At 41.6% G+C, this 17,922-nt stretch overlaps 1 protein-coding gene across 4 annotated transcripts in view; it reads right to left on the bottom strand.

The window, feature by feature from the left end:
• tmem98 (transmembrane protein 98) overlaps positions 1-17,922 on the bottom strand; it is a 51,484-nt gene that overhangs the window by 20,865 nt on the left and 12,697 nt on the right. For 2 of the 4 annotated variants that reach the window (XM_059638679.1, XM_059638680.1), the window contains exons 2-4: positions 11,666-11,744; positions 9,156-9,368; positions 3,131-3,262 (exon numbers count right to left, since the gene is read on the bottom strand). In XM_059638679.1, the coding sequence (XP_059494662.1) occupies positions 3,131-3,262; positions 9,156-9,286 (263 nt within the window). In that variant the 5' untranslated portion in view covers positions 9,287-9,368; positions 11,666-11,744. The remainder of the gene's footprint in view (positions 1-3,130; positions 3,263-9,155; positions 9,369-11,665; positions 11,745-17,922) is intronic. The other 2 variants (XM_059638681.1, XM_059638682.1) reach the window with 1 other exon arrangement.

Genomic DNA, 17,922 nt, shown 5'->3' with positions numbered 1-17,922 from the left:
AAGCTCAAACACACACAGACCAACAAGTTCTAGAACAGCCTTTTCTGAACGGTTATTTAGATTGCTGACAAAACCTCTCAAATTTCAAATCTAATGCTGGTCTTGCCTTTGTTCGGCTTGCTTTGTTCAGCCTATGATCTACATGGATTTGTATGTTATGATCTGCCTGTACTGCACACAAAACGTTTCACTATACTTAGGTGCATATGACAACAATAAATCAAATCAAACAATAAATCAAATCAGGAGGAAGGTGAGATAGAGAGGCCGAGAGATGTAGGAAGGACATTCCAAACCTTGGGGCCAAAGCAACTGAAGGCACGGTGGCCAAAGATGGAGAAATATTTTCTTGGGTATGCTCAAGCCACCAGAATTACAGCAGCACAGCTATCTTGGAAGACTATGAATCTGGAAATGATTACAAAGAGAGGGAAGGGAAAGGAGACGAACCAATTTTGTAAACAAGGATCAGTGTTTTTAAGTCAAAAACTGGACTCAATATAGATCAGTGAGCAGAGGAGTGTTAGGGGATCTGGTCGAGCTGTGAGTTAAGATGAGTGCAAAACAGTTTTGGATGACCTCAAGTTTACAGCTGGTAGAATCTGGAAGACCAGCTGGAGTGCATCAGAATTGTCGATTCAGGGAGGCATGAGGGAAGGTTTCAGCATACACAGGGACGTATTAATTCACATAGTCACACTGAAAACTCAGTCAAATACAAAAGCTGCCAGAATCGTTGCCCAATACTTTGACACTATTTAATGAAGCACAAAGCATCTTCATAGAAGACTGATGTCCTAATCCCAGTATTGTGTGCTTTTCTTTCCATTTTCAGTACTTTTCACTATATCATGGAGAAATGTTTGTTTTGGAAATGTTTCCTGATCTCCGTGTTTGCAAATATGCATTCATCAGAAACAAGGAATTCTTAATTTGATTAGTCTTGCCCACTACACCATTTTGTGGTGCATTTGAAAAGCAACAGTGTCAAGTTTGAAGCAGAAGAAACAAGAGGACTCCTTTCTTTTTATTTATTCATAGAATGGGTGTGTCATAGGCTAGGTCAGTTTTTACTTTCCATCAGGGTTATTAGAAGGAATTTAAGGATTTTAACCCAGCAACAGTGAAGATACAACAAAATATATCATACATAAGTAGAGATATCATAGAATATATGATTCAGCGAGTATGACTATATCAGGCAGTGACTAACAACTGTGGGACAACTCTCTTAGTTTTGGCACAAGCTCTCCGATGACTATAATGTCTTTGCAGGATTAATTTGAGTCAGGTTTACTGTTGTCATTTCCAGTGGCCAGGTCAATACCTTGTGATCCTGCTGGCTTTATTCTTTATTTGCTTTATCATGATTTGATATAAATGAGCACATTACTAGGCCAATTCAGAGAGCAATTAAAAGTTAACAATATCACAGTGGGTCTGGAGTCATGTGTGATGCACGTGTGGATGGCAGATTTCCTTCCCTAAAAGGCATTAGTGAACCAGATGGGCTTTTTCGACAATCAGGAATGTTTGCCTGATATTCTGGATTCTTAATCCAGTGACGACACCGTTACCCCACTGCCTCTCCTATGCTGCTATTGGTAGGGTCCTACCAGACAAAACGCATTAAAGGCTAAACTCCAATTTGCATCATTTTAAAACAAAATTAATCGCAAAATCTAGTCACTCATTAATAAAGACTTATTAAAATTGGGAAAACTTTAATCCAAAATCACCTTAATTTTCTGATCAATATTTTAACACCAGCAGAAACCTGTCTATTTCAAAGAAGTTTGCTGTTTGCATTCAAATAATCTTGACTGGAAAATCAAGCCTTATGTCACTGCTATTGTAAAACCCCATTCGCCCAAATTCTTGATCTTCACCTTGCAACTGCTTGATCGGATCCTAGATACTTCCTGACGTGGGACCCGGATGAAAGAAAGAAAATCAAACAAGGATTTGTCACTGAGTCTTTCCCATTCATCTCCTGATAACTAAAGAAAGTAACAATTTGAAATCAGAGCCACAGAGTCAAACAGCATGCAGACGGATCCCAGTTACATCATCAGGGTCTAAATAGTCATACAGGCAGAATCAGAGTCATACAGCATGGAAACAGGCCCTTCGGTCCGACTCATCCATGCCAACCATAATCCCAAACTAAGCTAGTTCCGCCTGCCTAGGCTTGACTGATATCACTCCAAACCCTTCCTTTTCTTGTACTTATCCAAATATCTTTTAAACATTGTTATTGTATCTGCATCCACCACTTCATCTGGCCATTCATGCCACATACGAACCACTCTGTGTTAAAAAGTTGCCCCTCGTGTCCTTTTTAAGTCTTTCTCCTCTCACATTTAAAACGCATCCTCTAATCTTGAAATCCCCGACCGTAGAGAAAAGACACCTTATGTATACTCTTCATACTAAAAAAAAATCACCCCTCAACTTCCTACATGCCAATGGAAAAGTGACCCAGCCTATCCAGCTCTCCCTACAACTCAAGCCTTCTATTCTTAGTAACATTCTGGTAAATCTTTTCTGAACCCTCTCCAGCTTGAAAATATCCTTCCTATAACAAATAGACCAGAACTGGACATGGTACTTTTAGCATCTTTCACCATTACAGAACATCCCAAAACACTACAGCCAATTATGAACTTTTGCAGTGTAGTCCCTGTTCTAATGTAGAAGTGGTGGCAGGGAATTGGTGCACAGAAAGTTCTCACAAAAAGCAATGAGATAATGGGCAGTTTTTTTTCCCGGCAGCACTGGTTGAGGGATTTGTCAAGAGATTGGTGAGACCTATTTGAAATGGTGACAGGCGAGCTTTGATATTGCCTGGAAAGGCAGGGCAGGCCTCATTCTAAAATCTCAACCCAAAGGCATATGTCTGTAGGAGTGCAATTCCTTCAGTGCTGCACAGAAGTACCAGCCAAGTCTTTGGTGGTTGCCTAAGAACAAGTGAATAAAGTGAGCCGCACGGTTTCAGGATACTAAAAGTTTAACTTGGTGGGAATACGACTGATTTCATGTTCATTGTCCCAAAGTCATGAGGAAGCTATGATCAGTGTTTGTTCAGGACTACTGGCAAATTAGTAATTAAAGACAATGCTGTACATACGAAGCATCCTCTATCCAGTCCTCATTTTCCAGGATCGCTTCAATGTGAGGGTTTGTGATAACGACATCATCCAGTTCCAATTCTGAGGGCTCACTCTGTGTTTCCATTGCACCAATGAGATCCACTGTAGGCCTGCAGGACAAATAAAACCATTAGGTAAATCATCAGCTTGGAAAAATATATAAAGTCACACCATTGGATGTATTTTTATCTATTTAATCAGCGACTGTGGGCAACACAGGCTAGGCCAGCATTTACTGCCTGTCCTTAATTATCTTAGAGAAGGTACTGAGCTGCCTTCTTGAATAGATATGAAGGGGCAAAGGTACACCCATAGTGCTCTTCAAGCAGGGGTTCCAGGACTTTGACCAAGTAATAGTGAAGAAACAGGATTACAGTTCCAAGTCAGGATCATGTGTGATTTGGAGGGAAACTGACAGTGCTCTTATTCTGTTTGGCCAGTGATTCCCAAACATTTTCCAAGCATAACCCAATTTCACAGCTCAGAAATTGTTGTGGCCCTTCATTGAAAGGTAGGAGTGGGGAAGGAGAAGATCAATGAGAGGAAGGTTGGCTATTGCTCTGAAAAGGTTTGCAGTCCTACAATTTCAGCTCACAGCCCCACTTGGGTCCCGATCTACTTCGGGAAGCCCTCTTCGAAGTAATGGAAGTCACAGTTTTGGATGAATATTAAAAGTTACTTGTTGAGTTGCTGTAGTGCATCTTGCAGATGGTACACGCTGCTACTATTGTGCATTGGCACTGGAAGGAATAAAGGTGTTAGATGTGACATAATCTAATGAGTGCCTTTGTCCTGGATGGTTTTGAGCTTCTTCAGTGTTGTTGAGCTCGTATTGGTGATACTAGCATCACCCAACATAGCAGATGCTCTAGCCATCATTGACTCTTCACAAAATTCAGAGATTGAGCTGTGTCTTTTTAACTTTTACCCTTGTTTTACCCTCACTTCCCATAAGTAATCTGTCTGTATGTGCTGCATTATTGTTTCCTCTTGCGTTTAGTAATTACTAACTCATCCTTTTGTTGGCACGGTCAAACAGTCTGCTTTAAATTCATTTGGTCTGGGAGAAATGAAAGGACTCCTTATTAAAATAACCATGTTGCCACCAAATAAGGGAGGGGCATGGTGAATAAAACAAGGATGCCGGTTCATCCCTTCCCATCTGGGATATCGACAATTTGGAATATCCTATCTAAAACCATAATAATTTGGAAAGCTTTGCTCAAAGACAGGTCTTAGTATCTGTGTGGCGCAAATGTTACCAATATCAACTCATGTCTGAATTTGTCTAGATCTTGCTATATGTCAATGTGGACTGCTCCAGTACAAGGAGTTGCGAATGGTGCCGAAGATTGCAAAAGTATTACCAACAACCCCACATCTGACCTTACGATGTACGGAAGGTCAGTGTTAAAGGAGCTGAAGACACACAGGGCTGCAACACCACCCTGACGAACTCCTGCAGCGATATGAAGATGCTGGAAGTTAGAGTAAATACATGGGAAGCTGGAAAAGCACAGCCAGGCAGACAGCATCCAAGGAGCAGGTAAGTTAACATTTCAGGCCAGATAAAGGTTTCAGCCCAAAAAATTCACTTTAGAATCCCTACAGTGTGGAAATAGGCAATTTGGCCCAACAAGTCCACACCAAACCTCAAACCATCCCACCCAGACCCATCCCCCTATAACCCACACACCCCTGAACACTACAGGCAATTTAGCATGGCCAATCCACCTAACCTGCACATCTTTGGACCATGGGAGGAAACCTGATGACCCGGAGGAAACCCACACAGACACGGGGAGAATGTGCAAACTCCACACAGACAGTTGGCTGAGGGTGAAATTGAACCCAGGCCCCTGGTGCTGTGAGGCAGCATTGCTAACCACTGAGCCACCGTGCTGCTCCTCGGATGCTGTCTGACAGGCTGGGCTTTTCCAGCTTCATGTTTGGTGACTTGCGCGGAAATGTCTTATGGCTGAAATGACTGACCTTAATTAACTCTTTGCCCATTCTAAAATTATTCTTGTTAACCTAAAAATGATCTACGATTGGTCTTAGCTCCACTGCCTTAACAAAGGAGATATTGACAAGGGCTCTCAGGCTTGGCTGCGCCAATGATCCCTGATTGAAATAGAAATTGTGAATGTTAAGGAAACATTTGGATGTAGTTGAACCTTTCCAATACTTTCGTTTAGGAACTGACCTGGGGCCCATTTTCCATTGTGATAACTACATACCACTGAGGCTGTGATTTAATGACTAAATTTGGAGCCTCTTGATTTATTCACAACCCATTACGCTACTATTGGAGAGAGACTTTTTTTTCCCTAGAGACAGTTTTTGAAACATCCTGAGACTTTTAATGTTCACCTGCAGAGGACCTGATTTCACTAAAGCAGAGCATCTGTGTTGTGAAGAAAATGCTTGATGCAGTCGGGAATCCCAAGACACAGACCCAAATGTGGCATTTCTCCTTTTTATGCTGGTGGGTCATAGCTTACACTTACACAGTTCCCTATTTTTATACTCCATTCCCCTTAAAACAAACGGAAACATTTCATATGCCTTTCCTATTATCCATGTCAATTTCACCAATAATCTTCAGTCAAACTTCATGGTAGGGGAAGAATCACAATAAGAACCTAATCTGTATCAGGTAGTTACTAGGGTCTAGTCAAAGCTTACAAAAAAAGACACAAACTCATCATTGGCTGCAATCCAACAGGGAGGTTTTATTCACTCTGTAAAGGCTCAATACCAGTCTGAACATGTTATGAACAGAGCTGATGACTCACCAAGTGCTCACGCGAACTGTCCCAACATATCATACCAAAACTATAATACATAACAGAGCCAAGGCTAGACATAGGTTATTCATCTCTGCAATAAGAGAGATTATTGATACTGTGTAAGTCATCCCCAGTCAACATCATTCTTTATTAAACAGAGCAGCACTGATGATTCACCATCCCTATGACAACAGAAAGATATTACAGATCTTTTGCTTATCTTCAATGAAAGGCTAGAAGACACAAGAACAGGATGTACCAAAAATGAAACAAAACCAGAAACAGCTAGAGACACACAGCAGGACTGGCAGCATCTGTGGGGCGAAAGCACAGTCAACTTCTGTTGCTCTTCTTCAGAAGGGGTATAGGATTTGAAAACTTAGCTCTGCTTATCCTTCTTCAGGGGAATAGCCAAAATGCTGACTGCTCCTTTCCTCCAGATACTGCCTGGCCTGCTGTGTTCTTCCAGCCTCCTTTTGTTTTCCTTTCTTCATTCACAGAATGAGGATGTCACTGGCTAAGCAGCATTTATTGTCTATTCCTAATTGCCCAGAGGGCAATTCAGAGTCAACCACATTGCTGTGGATCTGGAGTCACATGTAGGCCAGAACAGGTCAGGATGGCAGTTTCCTTCCCTGAAGGACATTAGTGAGCCATGTCGGTTTTTCCAACAATTGACAATGGATTCAAGGTCATCATTAGACTTTTAATTCCAGATATTTATTGAATTCAAATTCCACCATCTGCCATGGCTGGATTCAAACCCGGGTCCCGGAACGTTACCTGGGTCTCTGGATTACCAGTCCAATGATGCTACCACTAGACCATCACCTCCCTTGCCTATCATCTACCTTGGATTCCAGCAGCTGCAGTTTGTTTTCGTCTCAATCATGTTTAAACTGATTAGCCTTCCCAGCCCAGGAACTGGTAGTCCTGCGGGGCTGCCGCCACACTCCACCCCCGTGACTGCTTTCCAACACAATGAGGGATCCCATACATCTAAAGACCACCCCACGCACACTACCCCCCTCACCCCCATCGCCCACCCCCAGAGACTGAGAACATTAATTATTGGAACTTCTTAGCTCAGACAAAAGTGCCTTGTCAGGGGGGAAAAAACGGAGGAAGCAACAACTGAAATCCCATGACTGAATATTCATTGTTAAAAGGAGAAACTGTGAATGAATTTGGGTAGAGATGTGAAATAACAGATTAATTATACATTTACTTTAAGAATAGTTGCTGATCATGCAAATAAGCAGTTATGACACAGTGTTGCCAGACCTGAAGCCTGAGTTTATAGGATTCCAGAAGACACCCTCTTTTAACATGCCTTGTATAAAAGGTAAAGCTGCCATGGCATTAACACACTAGGCTGCTTCCTCATCAGACAGAAGTAACCGGTGCGGGTTTAACCTCAGGGTCACCACGCCTCAGGCAAGGGGAGAGGTTGAGAAGGAGAATCCTTCAATGGTAACCTGAACTGGTGCAGAGATTAAATCCTCATTGTTGGCATCAGTCTGCAATGCAAAGCTGCTCAGCTAACTGAGCTAATCAAGCCCCAGTGTATACAATTACTTTTGATAAAACCTGTTCACTCACATGAATATATGTCTGAACTTAATGAAACTAATGACATTTGAGTGTCATCCAAGATTAATAATGTCCCTGCCTGGTGTAGAACTCAGCTCAGTGCCTCAAACACGTGAAACATCCCAGCTGAGCCAAACAGACATATTACAGCTGAAAGGTTATAATGTGCATATTAAGCAAAAATAATGACCACTGCACTTGAAACCAGCAAGAGATAGCAGAAAACCTGACCAGGATGAAGGTGACAAAGAACAGCTTCAGGATATCCTGGAATTAACACTTTCCATATAATTCTCCACAGAAGTGTCTGGAACAGGCTCACCTCTGTGTTCTATTCTTCTGTACATCCAGCAGAGGGAGCCCGTCACCAATAACAAAAGTTTCCTGGAAGACACTCTCTTCATCAAAATCCCTTCAGCAACAGCGATTTCCTCAGCTATTACCATGACTGTAATTTATTCTGTGTTTATGCGTGCCATTGTTTTTACTGCACTGGGTCTCCTTTGGTCTTTGTTTGTCTGGATCCTCATTTTTCGAATTTCAGTCACCAGTGAGAATTTTCAAGTGAGCATTCTCCCTTCAGTGAGCTGGCCAGTCAATTATTTGATTCACGGTTCGTGATTCATTGTTCATCATGGGGCTAGCATAATGGACACACAGATAGTAGGTGGCATTCAATACTGACAAATGGGAGGTGTCACATTTTAGTAGAAGGGAAAACAGAACGGAATTAATGGCACAATGTTAAAAGGTGTGCATGAACAGAATCTTTGAAGATGGCAGGACATATTCAGAAAGCAGTTAGTTAAGGTTATGGGATTCTGGACCGCAGAAATAAAGGTAATGAATATAAAACTGGGGATATTATGCTGAAACTTTATTAGCTCTGATTAGTTGCATTTGGTTCTGGTCAGCACAATCCAGAAAGATGTAAGATTTCTTGAATAGGTGCAGTTACAATTTATCAGAATGGTTCCAGGATTTGAGGTTTAGTTTCAAGATTAGGTTGTGAAAGCTGGAATTATTATCCATGGAACAAAGGAGATTCGGTTGACGGAGGGGTGGTGGGATTTCATGGAGGCATACAAATTTGTCATGCCTAACTAAAGCAGACATTAAAAAAAACTCTTCCCATTAGCTGCACAAGTACAAGAATGCACAGGTTTAAGATTTAGCCGCAGGGGTAATATGAAGAAGAACTTCATTACCCAGTGAGTGGTAATGAATTTTGTGGCCCAAAAAAAAGCAGGGTAGCATAAGCAGGAGCTGTCAATAATTTCAAAAGAAAATTAATTAGCACTTGAAGGAAATGCACTTTCAGAACTAAAGCTATCAAACAGAGAAGCAGGGCTGACTGGATTGTTCAAAAGAGAATGGTATGGGCTGACATGGAGTCATGGATTCATACAGCTTGGAAACAGACCCTTCGGTCTAAGTAATCCACACTGACCCTGTTCACAATCTAAACAAGTCCCACTTGCCTGTGTTTGGTCCCTTGCTGAGAATTAACAACTTCTATAAGTACTTCTAATGATCGCTGTGGCATAACAGTATCAACATGAAAATGAACAGATCCATTTCTAAAAGGAGCCAGGCCTCAAGCCTTCATGGCACTTACTTTGAGTCAAAAGGGTGCAACAGGTTGCTGGGCTGACAATAACGATGTCTGCAGACAACGACGAGGGCCACAAAGGAGGCCAGAAAGATAGTCGCAAGGACCCCAATTGCTACGATAACCACAGTCTCCATGGTAACAAAGCTGGAGAAGTGCTTTAAGTTGGATGACTTTGCTGCGTTGTCCTCTGACTTGGCTATTATGGCTTCATCTTATCTGAAATCCAAAAAGAAAAACATTTTATTTATTTCAATAACAATTACGAAAATAAGTAAGACGATACCGTTTTAAAGGGGGTGTGGGAGCAAAGGGACATGCTGGTAGCACAAGGCAAGTGAGCAGGTTGTGAAAGCAGTTTAAAGGCATGCAGAACTGTGGGCTTTATAAACGGAGTAAATCAGGCAAGTTGTGGTAAAGCTTTATAAAGCACTAGGTCAGCATCAACTGTATCCATTATTAGGCACTACACTTTAGGAAAGATACAAAGGCAATAGATCAGGTGCATATCAGATTTACAAGAATGGTTCCTAATGTAAAAGATTTCAGTTATTGAGAATTTGGGGTTATTCTCCTTAAAGAAGTGAAGTTCGAGTCGGGTCGAGGATTTCAACATCATGACGGGGCTGAACAGACTGGACACAGAGAATATGGGGCAGCACGGTGGCTCAGTGATTAGCACAGCTGCCTCACAGCGCCAGGGACCCAGGTTCAACTCCAGCCTTGGTTGATTCTCTGTGTGGAGTTTGCATGTTCTTCCTGTGTCTGCGTGGGTTTCCTCCCACAGTTCAAGATGTGCAGGCAAGATCGATTGGCCATGCCAAATTGCCCATGGTGTTCAGGAATGTATAGAATAGGTGGGTTATAGGGGAACGTGTCTGAGAGGGGTGCTCAGTGTCAGTGTGGACTTGTTGGGCCGAAGGGCCTGTTTCCACAGTGTAGGGATTCTTTGATCTATGCACATGTTCCCTTTGGCGATAGAACATAAACTTAAAATGAAGAAAGGTGAGATGAGGATAAACATTCTCTTTGCATCAAGCAAGAGAAGCGCTCTGGGAGTTTGCTGGAGACTGATTCAACAATGGCTTTCAAAAGGGGAATTGGATGATTATGTGAAGAGGAAAATGTACAGGGCCACGATGCAAGATTGGGGAAGCCGGACTGGCCATGTTGATTTTGTAGAGAGATGGCATAAATACAGTAGATTGACAGGTCAGATGATGTATTTGCTATTTGATGGTGCATGGCCAGCAGGCTGTAGATGCTTCCCAACATTGAAAATGTTTAAGTCAAAACATGATCCAAGGACACCATTTCAGAGGAGTATTCAGTCGTCCTCGGATAATTGCTTTTGACTGGTCTATGGCCTGGGAATGCCATTGCCTCCAAGACACACAGCAACATGAACTGAACTTACACCACTACAGCTACATTATTGCTTGGTTAATTTCCTGGGCTTCACAAATTCATAGTGAGAACACTATCACCAGAAAACCTTACACCAAATTCCCAAGGCACTTCAGAATGGGCAAACATTGCATTAATAAAAACCCCACAGGTTTCTCAAACCCACTAACAATATTTCAGGTTGGCAAGCTATAATTAATGAGACACAACTTGGTACTCAGCTACTGTTAATCAATATTAACAATTAGATGAGGAGCTGAACATATTATATCCAAGTGCTGCAGAGGGATATACTTAGGATGAGTCGACAGGCAAGGATATGGAATAACCAGTGAGTAAAACTCAGAAAAAAAATGGAATTATCCACTTTCATAAGAAAAATGAAAAATGTTGAGTAATTTTGGGATAGTGAGAAACTGGAAAATGTTCGCATTCATAAGATCCTAGTGTCTTTCTAGTTGAAACCCTGCAAGTTAGCATGCAGTAAAGCAAACAATGAGGAAGGCAAATGGTGTGTTAACATTTGCTACAAATAATTGTAATACAGGCAAAGAATCTTGCTGCATTTAGGCATTGCTGAGGCCATACCAATTAATATTGTGTGCAGCTCTGGTCTCCAATAAGGAAGATGCGCTTGTCATAAAGAGGAGGCAATAAAGGTGTACTAAATAGGTTCCTAAAACGAGGAGAATGTTCTTCTCGGAAAGACTGGACTGAATCTTCCCAAAACTTGGCTAAGTGTCAAGGTGTAGAGCTAGATGAACACAGCAAGCCAGGCAGCATCAGATTTACACCTTGTTATCTCAGACTCCAGCATCAGCAGTTCCTACTATCTTGGCTAATTGTCATTTTTGTTCAGTTTCATACAGGATCTCTCTCTTCAATTCTTAACGGGTTTTCCCAACTCATCTGACAAACTATGAACCATGTCACCGTGTTGCCCTGCTTACATTCTCTCAGTCACACTTGCAGAAGAACTGACCAATGCCAGAACCTCCCAGAATTCCTGCGATTGGTGCCACCTTTAAAACCCTGTTGTGTACCCAGTCAAGTGCTACCTAGAAGTATTCATCTCCCCTGAGAGTTAAATGTAAAATCCACATTCTTACCTCACCACAGCAAACGATTCACCTGTTGGATACTGTTTAGCATGGAACTCTCCCAGAGCATTTCAAGCAGCTGGCATCTCTGAAATATAAACCGGCATTCCTTCATATAAAATACCATCTTCCCATTTACTTGTGTGTTCATGATAAGTACAGATAATTTTCTAATGGATCACTTCTAATCTAAGGGACTATGATTCTTTATATTTCACAATGAGAGCAGCGATGGGCCACAATGGATTGATTTGTTCTGTTTAAACTGAGTCCACCAAAAACTGTGCAGAAGTTTTTTTAATAGTTTTGTTTGTGCTTAGAATGATCTGTTTTGCAGAATGCCACTCACTGTTTGCTCCCTGGAAAAAGCAGTAAGAACAATCAAACACTATATTCTCATGGATTTTATAACAGATTTTAGTTCATACCCCAGTCTCTACTCCTTTTCCAATTCACCATGTTAACAAATCCTCTATCAGCCATTTTACAAATCACATGACAGAAATCAGGAACTGGATCGGTTCCACATTCATATTAGTAAGGAGTTATTGTGTAGGCTCCTGTCTTAAATCTCCTTCAACTATGGCAAGTCTTTTAAATGTTTCTTGGATGTGCTCCAATGTAGAGAATCTGTTTTGTGTCCACTGGAAGAAGAATTTACCCTTTGAGAACCATTTTACATCATCCACAGTTGCAGAAGTTCCTTAAAGCCTTCAAACAGAAGCAAAGAATGCCAGTATGCTATGGAATCAGTCCCAGTTATAGTGAATTCATATTAGTAAAGCCAGAAGTAAAGATGTGGTCATTTAAAAATAATTAATAAAAGAACCAGTGGGCTGATGTGGAGAAATGTTTAAATGCAAAATTGTCACCATGAGGAAAGTCTGAAAAGCTGATGGAAATAGATTCAAGTTGGAAGGGAAACTAGAGATATCATTGAAAACGAAAAATTGTGAGATGAAGGGTGGAGTAGATGAGAGCGACTAACTAGATTGCCTTTCAAAGAGCCAGTGGATATACAAAGTGGCAAATGACCTTCCTTTGTCCTGCATCATTGTTTGAAAACAGGATAAAAGAGATGTCTTGAGGTTAGAGATAATAGGAACTGCAGATGCTGGAGAATCCAAGATAACAAGGTATAGAGCTGGATGAACACAGCAGGCCAAGCAGCATCAGAGGAGCAGGAAGGCTGACGTTTTGGGCCTAGACCCTTCATCAGAAATGAAGGAGGATCTAGGCCCAAAACGTCAGCCATCCTGCTCCTCTGATGCTGCTTCGCCTGCTGTGTTCATCCAGCTCTACACCTTGTTGTCTTGAGGTTAAGAGGGTGCTGTTTATAAACATAACAACAGGAGTCACATGACATCAGAACACGCTCCAAATGCTTGTGATTTAAAATAACCCTGGTAGACTATAACCTGGTGTCATGTGACTTCTAACTTTGTCCAGTGCAGTCCAACACCAGCACCCCCACAGCGTATGTATAATGCAGTAAGTATGTTGCAATAAAGCTCTATAATACATAGTGAGCAAGTACAAAATACATGCACAATGAATGGCGCACAAGTAGTGACAGTTGAAATTGAAAGGAGTTTCAATAACATATTGCTTCAAATTTCCATCCACAGGAGAACAGTGATTAATGAACACAGTAAAATAAACTATACCATAGAAGTGGCAAAACGCATGCCAAACTGTTCTGTGAACAACGTTTCACTCGGGTCTAGAATCTGGTCACCACCCATCAAAACGTTACTGAATTCTCCCTACTCCCCAGCTCCTCACACACATGCCACCACTCGACAATTTACAGGAGCAACCAAAGAACCTCCAAAAGACATTGTCAATTTAACAGTTAAATTACAAGAGTTCTGGCTCAGAATCAAACCTTTAGAAAAGAAACACTGTATACATCAGCAATTGTACAAAGCAAAGCCCAATTTCTATTCAGTGCTGCATGCACCTCTGAAAAGCCACCTCTTTTCATTGAGGGGACATGTTAGAAAACAAATGCAATGGAGTTCAGTTAAAACATTGTGTGGATCTCTGGATGGAACCATTCCTTGGCAAGTTAATAAAAGAATCAAACCATTAGAGACGTGGATATTTTTCACTAACCATGACAGATACACACCAAATAAGTTCAGCCTCGTCACTCTTCTTGTTTAATTATGGAAAGGACCAAACTTATCATCTTCAGACCTCATCAGAAATTCCAAAGCCTTTGCAAAATTGTGGTATAATTCATAAGGAGCTAGGAATTACTTGTGATGTGAATATATGTCCTGGGTACCACAGTTACTTTTGCATGCCATAAATATTGAAACCAACTACCACCAAGTAACGCTTAGAGTAAAAAACTACCACCAAATCTCCTTTCTACACAGAGTTTAAAGGCCTGTTTGATTAACAACAGGACAGGGAGAATTGCTGGTGAATCTTAACAAGAAGAGGCACTCGTATTAACAGCAAGATGTAGTTCACGGCATGATAGGAAGAGGTACCAGTTACAATGACTATCGACATAATTACTCAGCATATTGGAAGCCATGGTGACATATCTGGACTCCTCGAGGCCGCAAGACATCATGACACTGGGTAGACCTTAATTCAGTCTCTGACATTAACCCTTTCAGCACCTTACCTTACACAACCACGCACTGTAGCCCCTTAGCTTGCTAATGTATAATAACAATTTGCCTCAGGTAGAGAAAGGGACTACCAGTGTCTGTCAAAGTAGAAGACCAGCAGGAGTAACTACCGTCGGCAGTGCACGGTGAGGAAGGAAGATCATTTGCAAAATCAACCATGTGTGGTATGATAATATAGTGTGGATAATGCTGGGCTAAGTACATGAAGGTTGGCTTTCACTCCTGCACAAGCCTACAACAGAGTGTCTCCAGAATTAGAGGATTAGCAGGCATGTAAAGCAGAGCCCTCCCACCCTTGTAAAATTACTAATTAACAAGCTATCGAGAGCGACATTGTCCACTGTATTATTTATGCACCAGAAGTAAAAACATTTGGGAGGTGTTTACAATCACCATGATGAGGTAGCAATGGTTCTGAAAGGATTAATGTTGCTGCTGCATTAAGCTCCACCTAAACTGATGAAGTGAAACAGTCTTGGGCAGAGACTCAAGGAGTCCTCTAGATCCCAATGGGGTCAGACATGTCGTCCCTGGATCCTGATAGGAACATAGAAACAGGAGTAGGCCATTCAGTCCCTCAAGACTAATCTAACATTCAACGAGATCATGGTTGATCTGTGGCTCAACTTCATACAACTTCCTTTGGCCCATACCCCTTTAACACCTTTGTGTAACAAAAATTTAACTACCTCAGATCTAAACTAACAACTGATCCAGTATCAGTTGCCATTTATGGAAGAGAGTTACAAATCTCTACCATCCTGTATGCTTCCTACATTTTCTCCTGAATAATCTATCCCTAATTTACAGACTAAACCCCTGCCCCCACCCCCAGTTCTTGAATTTCCAACCAATGGAAATAGTTTATCTATCCTGTCTTTTCCTACTTATATCTTGAACATTGAATCACTCTTAACCTTTTAAATTCTAGAACATTTAGGCCTAATTGGTGTAATCCCTCCACATAACTTAACCCCTGAGGTTCAGATAACGTTCTTGTAAACCTATGTTGTATTCCTTCCACAGCCAATACATCTTTCCTAAAGTGTAGTGCCCATAGTCTGATAATTATGTCTGGCCACTCAGTGTAACTTATACCTAGCATTATGATGCAAATAATTACACCTTGTTGTTAAGAGAAGTGTGTCTTCTTTTTAAGACTCTCTAATGGTTTATCCTCCATCGCTCTTAACCAAGTAGGTCCTCGGACATAGTATAGAAAGCAGAACCCAACCACAACCACTGGCTGCCAATGGTTGCTGCTATAACATAAAACATGCCAGCTGAACCATGGCAGAATGTGACAGCAAATACTGACGATGGCAGGAACAGAAACAAAGTAGCTGGAACAGCCCAGCAGGTCTGCCCGCATCTGTGAAGGAAAAAACTGAGTTAACGTTTTGGGTCCGGTAACCCCTCCTCAGAACCTTGACAGTCAGCTCGACTTCCAGCCTTATTTGACCATCCACTGGTTGATTGGATGAGTTAAGGCCGCAGGTGGGAGCAAACAGGACATTCACCGTCCATTCCACCACCCTCACCCCATCAAGAAACGTAAAATTCAATCCAGTAGAGCATGTGGAGGCCATTCAACCCCTTGGATTACTCCACCACACAAATAGCTCATGACTGGTCTGCATCTTACCCAACAAAATTCTAGCAATCTCAGTCTTAAAATCTTGAATTGAACGCCTAGCATCCACATTGTCCTCGAGGGAGATAATTCCAGATATCCACTTTCCTCTGTATGAAAAAGCATTTCACAATTTAAATCCTGAACTCAACGTTTAAGGTTAGGTTTCCATATTCTTGATTTGTCACCATCATGTGGCAATTCTCAAAGTCTCTGAGTAATTGGGCCATTGCTGTACTTCTTACAGTGTATCCGTCATTCCGAGGGTAAATAAACCTGCACACATAAAAATTCACAGGGTGTTGATCCAAATCTCACCAATTTTATTCGGTCTAGTTTGTATGCCTCCTTAAACTGATTCAGCCTCATGAGACACTTTATCAGACTTTCCACCTCTCAATCCCTGCCCTGCCTGGCCCCAATATCTTCTTATAGGGCTTTTTAATTGACCTGCTCAGACAGATTTTGTCAAACTTCTGGGACTTGAACCCAGGCCTTAACCAAAGGTTGAAACGTTATCTCTGCAACACAAGAACCCTTACAGAATTTGAATTCATCACTTTAGCCAATCAGACTTCGTCATTCTCTTATACGCTGAGGTTTTGTTTGCACATGTGGGAATATTAAAGCAAAGACTTTGTAAAGTCATGGTAACTATAGTAACCACATTTTCTGGTCACAATATCAAGAAAGCACAGAAAGCCTAGCACTCAGACAACTACCTGACCCATTTATAAAAGCATACTTTAATTGGGTTTCAAACCCCAACATGATTATAATAAGTCTGTTTTGACAACTGTACACTTTTGGTGGCACAGACCTGATTCTGGATCAAAGCCTTATGGTATCGCTCATGATTTATTTTGTACATTTGCACTTGCACACACCCCTCCACCCCCAACCCCAAGGTCCCCTCTATATATATTCCTCAGAAGCTATTGCGTAGGTCACTAGTCTGCTGTGTTTCCTGGGTTGCTAAATGTAACCAGCTCAATAGGAAACTGGCGAGAAATGGAGAAATGTGTAACAAAGGGATCCACACTGGTGTCTCAACTTTTCACCCTTATACGTGCATGGGATGGAGAAATTGAGAGTTACATGTCTGCATTTGCTCATTGTAGTGACTGGAATGAAGTTGGCCAGGTGGATCTCATTGAGTACAAGTTCCCTGTTTGGGGTTGTTAATCTGCGCTAATCAGGGAACCCTGGCGGACAGCGATAAATAGGAATCTCAGGGATTTTCCTCACTCTAGGGACTGGCTCTATGCAAGTTGGTCAGAATCCATGTACTGTGCAAATGTAAATAAAGGGTGACTTGGTGACAGGATACCAGCTTCCGTGGAATCAGTTCACACATGATATTAAATTAGAAGGGGCAGAAATTCTGGTTGGAGGACAAGAAATTAGAAGGAAAAGCATTACATTTATACAGCTAACTTTTATCTCAGGCTATCCCAAACTGCTTAACAGCCAAAGTAATTTTGAAGTGTCATCATTGTACCAATGTAGGAATGCCAATTTTCACAGAGCAGGTTCCTACAAACTGCGATAGTGATAATGACCAGGGCAATATGTCATCTTGGTCCCAAGACAACAATCCAGGAGTTCCCTTCGGTAGTGGCCCAAGCCCAAACATTAACAACTACTTCATCACAGACCTTGTTACAATGATTACGGAATATGTATTAACAGGGACGAAGAAACTTGGAAAGATGTTTGGCACAGAAGGAGGCCTTGCAGCCCACTTTACCTATGCTGGCCAAAAATACCTCTCCCACCTATTCCCACTTTCCAGCCTATGGTGTGTGTAGGTTATGCCACTTCGCGCGCACAGCAACATGCTTTTTAAATACAATGAGGGTTTCTGGCTCTTCCACCCTATCAGACAGTGATATCCAGATTCCCTACATCCCTCCCATGTCCTTTGGGTGAAAGCATCTTCAACCAATTACTTTAAGTCCCCTGTCTCTGGCTAGTGACCT

Source organism: Stegostoma tigrinum, chromosome 31 (assembly GCF_030684315.1).
Source record: "Stegostoma tigrinum isolate sSteTig4 chromosome 31, sSteTig4.hap1, whole genome shotgun sequence".
NCBI classification, from domain to species: domain Eukaryota; kingdom Metazoa; phylum Chordata; class Chondrichthyes; order Orectolobiformes; family Stegostomatidae; genus Stegostoma; species Stegostoma tigrinum.
Note: the sequence above shows the minus strand (reverse complement) of the source record. Positions and strands in the feature narration are given on the sequence as shown.